Source organism: Bison bison, unplaced genomic scaffold (assembly GCF_000754665.1).
Source record: "Bison bison bison isolate TAMUID 2011002044 unplaced genomic scaffold, Bison_UMD1.0 scf7180017864158, whole genome shotgun sequence".
In the NCBI taxonomy this organism is placed as follows: domain Eukaryota; kingdom Metazoa; phylum Chordata; class Mammalia; order Artiodactyla; family Bovidae; genus Bison; species Bison bison.
In genome coordinates, this window is record NW_011494730.1 from 4,417,858 (window position 1) to 4,422,937 (window position 5,080).

At 48.9% G+C, this 5,080-nt stretch overlaps 1 protein-coding gene across 1 annotated transcript in view; it reads right to left on the minus strand.

Moving 5' to 3' along the window:
• Positions 1 to 5,080, minus strand: part of USP40 (ubiquitin specific peptidase 40) — an 81,543-nt gene continuing 76,463 nt past the window's right edge. Inside the window, exons 31-32 of the mRNA XM_010841236.1 lie at positions 1,664 to 1,758; positions 1 to 1,440 (exon numbers count right to left, since the gene is read on the minus strand). Coding sequence (XP_010839538.1) covers positions 1,332 to 1,440; positions 1,664 to 1,758 — 204 coding nt within the window. The 3' untranslated portion in view covers positions 1 to 1,331. The remainder of the gene's footprint in view (positions 1,441 to 1,663; positions 1,759 to 5,080) is intronic.

Consider the following 5,080-nt stretch of genomic DNA (forward strand, 5'->3'; position numbering starts at 1 on the left):
CACACACAGACGAGAGGAGGGTTTCTGACGGCGGTTCTGGCGCCGTCTGGGGGGGAGGGCAGAGGAAGGAAAGGCAGCATTTCACTCCTCTGTCCCGTCAGCGTCTTGAAGAGCAGCTGGGGCGCAGCGACAGCCCCTCAATTCCTGAGGCCGGGGGCGCAGGCGAAGACCCCAGTCCACACGTGTCATTTTCTTCTCGTAACAGTTCAGAGCTATTTCAGTATCAGTGATAAAAGGGCTGATATGTGTGTGTTAGTCGCTCAGTTGTGTCCGACTCTGCGACCCCATGGACTGTAGCCCAGCCCAGCTCCTTTGTCCGTGGGATTCTCCAGGCAAGACTACTGGAGTGGGTTGCCATTTCCTTCTCCAAAAAGGCGGATGAAAGTGTGTAAAATCAAGATGATAACTGTACTTAGCAGCACAGTTGCAATAAAGCATCACTGAGATCTGGGGAAGTGTTATCTTCTTAGGAATTCCTGCTTTGGACTGAGTTAGCTTGAGACAGTGAATCACCCCAGTGTCCTAAATCCATCAACAGGAACACACATGCTCTATTTGTCATAAATATCTATTAAACCTTTTAAACTGACATGCCAAATTAGGAAGAATCTGGCCCACATTTCCCTTCTCTCCTGTTTTAATCACGGCTGCTCAGGGCTGGTCCCCAGCCTTTCAGGCCTGTCTGCCGTGACCCCCCTCCCGGTCGGGCCCCCGGATGGGGAGACACGCGGCCCCGCAGGCAGCAGGCCCGCAGCCGTGAGGACCCCCAACCTCGGACAGCACAGGTGCGGGGGGGGCGGCCAGTGCCCCGGCAGCACATACCTGACTCAGAGGGTGTCCCACCGGGAAAAAGAAGGAACGCTTTAAAATCACAGACCTAACTCAGCCCCAAGGGGAAGGGTGTCGTCTGGGAGCCAGTTTCTGTGACATGAGCCGTCAAAACCTGGGGGACTGGGTACAGAGCGTCACCTCGACAGCGGGAGGAGGAAAGTGGGGCGAGCGAGCTTGAACGGGCGCTCTGGCGGAGATTACCAACATGCCGCCGCATCCTCACCTGCAGTTAGTGCAGAACGAGCCGCCTTTCACGTAAAGATGTGCGGGGCGTCAAGTGCAGGGTGAGGGGGCTGGGCAGTCTGTGCCGGCCCCCGGGGGACGCTCCACAAGGCTGGGAGAAGCGCGGTCAGCTGGCCTGAGACCAAAGCCCCCCTCTGCTGGTGACAAAGCAGGGGTCTGGAGTCCGTGTCCGCACAGGACAGAGAGCAGCAGGCCTGCTCCCGGGCACCTGGAGTGGGAGCGCCGAAGTCCCATGCTGTCTGGCCCCGCCCGCAGCGCTATCTGAAGCTCCCGACATGGATGGAGAGAGAAGCTTCTGGTCCACGGGCCTGGGCGGGCATCTCTACACTAGAGACATCGCTGCTCTGCGCACGGAGGGCCTCCCGGCTGCGGGGAGAGAGAGACCAGCACGGGTTCACATCCCAGACACCGGGGCCCCAGCAGGTCGAGGAGGGGCTCTCCATTTCACTTCCAACGGTCAGGGTCAAGTGAGAACAGGTCACAGATATTCCCACAATGCCCTGCAGACCAGGGTTCCACGCTGCAGTCAGGCGCATGAGCCCAGAGGTCGCAGCAAGAACCTGGTCCATGGCCGAGGACCCCCACTCACCTTTTCCTTTTCCCCAGGGCGACCTCTTTCAGTTTTTCTCTTCCGATGTCGTCTCGGATGGTACTGAAATCATCATCGTCTTCAACCAGGAGATTCTGCATGTCAAAATAATTACTGAGCAATGTTTTCAGACATCTTTCTAGCCTACATATTTAAGAGATGTATGTAAAAAATAACCTACAGGATATCCAAACTGACATAAACTAGATTAGTAACATGAAACAGTCTAGTGCTTGACGAGAACAAACTGAGCTAGAAGCAAGACGAGCTCGAGACGGAGCTTCGGGGGAACTGTCCGAGCGCCCTGAGTGAGCTGGCAAGGGGCCCGAGGTGCAGCAGGCCGCCCAGTCAGTGTAGCCCCGCGGCCACGTCCTGGCACTGGGCTTCCTGGCGTCTCCCCTGGAGCCGCCCCGGGGCCCCCTCCACCCTGCTGGGACCCGCAGGCGGTCAGAGACGAGGATTCACCGTCAGGCTTGCCGCTCCCACAGGCCGCTCTCTGTCCGGGTCTACTGACCGCTTGGGCACATGTGAGTAGGAGGAAAGCCTGTGTCGCGAGGCGATGCCCAGGCCTCCCAGGCCCCGGGTTAGGGATGCCGGGATTCCCGGCTCCGTGCCCCACGGGGATCTGGGGAGTGAGCGCTGCTTGGGGGCGGTGGCCCTTCCATGCCTGACATGCCAGCTGAGGGCCTGCATCGGGGCTGGCTCCCTGCTTCTCCACCTCAGGTGGGAAAAGCCTCCCCCACGACAGCCAAGTGCTCTGTTAAATTCAGTGCGACTGTTTCCATCTTTGTCTTTACAACACAGGAACATGGCCCCCAGCAAACCTCGGCGTTCTACCTGGTTCTCTACTTTGTTAGTGACCGTCCTGTGACTTTTCCACACTTAACACTTGCATGTGTATTCACAGTGACACCTGAGCTCCAGTTTATCTGCTTTAAATGCTGTGTTCTCTACTGCCACATCAATACTCTTTTCCCCCATTTCACATATCCCCTTTCTGAGGGTCATTTAAGTTCTTTCCAGTGTTAGTCTTCAATCCTCATTTCTGTACACCTCCCCCAACACATGGGTGTTTTGGCAACCCACCCCGTATTCTTGCCTGGAAAATCCCATGGACAGAGGAGCCTGGTGGGCTACAGTCCATGGGGTTGCAAGGCATTGGACACGACTGAGCACGCATGGACACGCGCACACACTGAGGCACGCACGGGTGTTTCCAGGTGTTTCTATCTAGAGTGGAAGCGCCTGGGTGCACGGTGCGGGCACCTCTGCTGACTGCTGCCAACTGCTGTTTACTTGGCACTGGGTTTCCTGGTGCCGCCGAGTCCCGAGAGCCTGGCCTGGCAGCTCAGGCTTTATCTCACAGGTCCCTGGTTACTGGGAAGCTATCTTTTCACCTGCTTTCTGAGAACTGCCAGGCATTACTCACTGGGGAGAGATGGGCAAAGCTTGTTTTTTGGTAACTGACTTGCAGAAGTACTTTACATATTTGGGATACACTAGTCCTTAGTGCTTGTATCCTGATATATTATCTTTTCCTATTTGCGGCTTGTCTTCTCACTTTGTATTGTTTCCTTTGATGAAAAGAAGCTTTTACTTTAAATGTACAGTTGTCCCTCAGCGTTCACAGTGGACTGGTTTCAGGACATGCCAGACACCAAAATCCTGGGATGCTTGAGACCCACAGCTGGCGCTCTGTATCCACAGTTCCACACCTGTGCATTCAACCAACTGCAGTTTGTAGTACTCTGTGTATTTACTGGGAAAAAAAAAAATCTGTATATAAGTGGACCCAGGCATTTCAAACCCATGCTGTTCAAGGGTCAACTGCAGTCAATTTATTGATCCTCTTCTTTATGGATTATGCTTTATATTTCTTAAAGAAATCCTTCTTAACCTAAGTCATAAAAATTTTCTTATCTTCTAAAGGTTGAAATGCTTTTCACACTTAAGTCTTCATGTTGATTGTTGTACAGGTGTGAGCAGAGGTGGACAGAGATTTTATGGGGTCCACAGCTTATATAAATTGATCCTCTTTATGAAAATACAATCAAAATTATGACTATAGTTACTGAATAATCCATTTTTAATGCTGCCTCAAATACCTGTCAAGTTTCATTATATGAGCGATTCTGTTTCATGGCTCTATTTCAGTCTTGCCCTGCCCCAAAGCTAGTCACCGCAGCTTTGTACTCAGTCTTAATATTGGTATGGCAACACCCTGATCTTGTTCTTTAAAAATATCTTAGCTCTTTAATTTACATGGTTTTTCACTGTGATGATACTGAAATTACAGCTGTGGGACTACTGGTATCTTTACCATTGTGAGGCCTCTGTTCCCAGAACATGGTATGTGATATGATTCTGTATCTAACTGAAGCTTCAGTGTCTCTCAGTATTTCTATAATACTCTCCAGAAAGGTCTTATATATCTTTTTGTTGGATGTATTCCCAGGTACTTTGTAATTTTATGTATGCTGATCTTATAACCTTTTGAACTCTCTTAATAGAGCTAATGGCTTATTTGTATAGTCTTTCAAATGTGGAAAAAGTGTATTTAAGAACAGTGTTATATATATTTTCCTTTGAGAATCTCTTTTATCTGTCGTTCAATTTCTGTTTGTTTGCTTTTCTTTGTTGAGTGGAAGGTCATATTACATTGGTTACATTTTTTAGTATTGAACAATGAAGAACAGAAGTGGTGATTAAGGGAATACTTATTCCTTAATAAAAATTTAAGGGAATACTTATTCCCTAATATAAAAACTTATCTAAGTCAAAAAACAAATTATTAATCAATAATCTAATAAATTATTAATTCTTAAATTAAGGATTTAAATCATTAACCCTTAATACAAAAAATATGACAACAAAGTAGGTCTGTCCAAGGAAGGCAAGGAAGGCTCAGTGTTGAGAGTGTGTTTATGTAGTAATACTCCATTACCAGATTAAAGGAGAAAAACCATTATGGCTAATTAAACAGATGCAGAGAAAGCAGAGAATAAAATATTAAAAATCCAGTGCTCATTCATTATTTAAAAAAATAAAGAAGAGTAAACTAGGAATGAAAGAAGTGTCCTAACCTAACACAGGTCCCTGCGTAAAACCTAGAGCACCACACTCGGTGATAAAACTCCAAAAGAATTTTCATTCAAGTCAGACCCAAATTAAGGTTTTGGTATTGTGGTTCCACTGGCCTCATCAAACGAGTTGTCTCGTTTTCCCTGTTTCCCCCTCACTCCGTGAAACAATTTATCTAAAATGGGACTGTCGATGCTTTGAAGACCTGAGTGTGCTAATCTGTGCTCTTCTCCTGCAGAGGTTTCCTTTGCTCTTACAACTACACACCTTCTCTCTCTTCCCAGCTCCAGGCCCTCAGTTTCTTCTCCCTGCCTAAGTTCTCTGCCAGCTTCACTG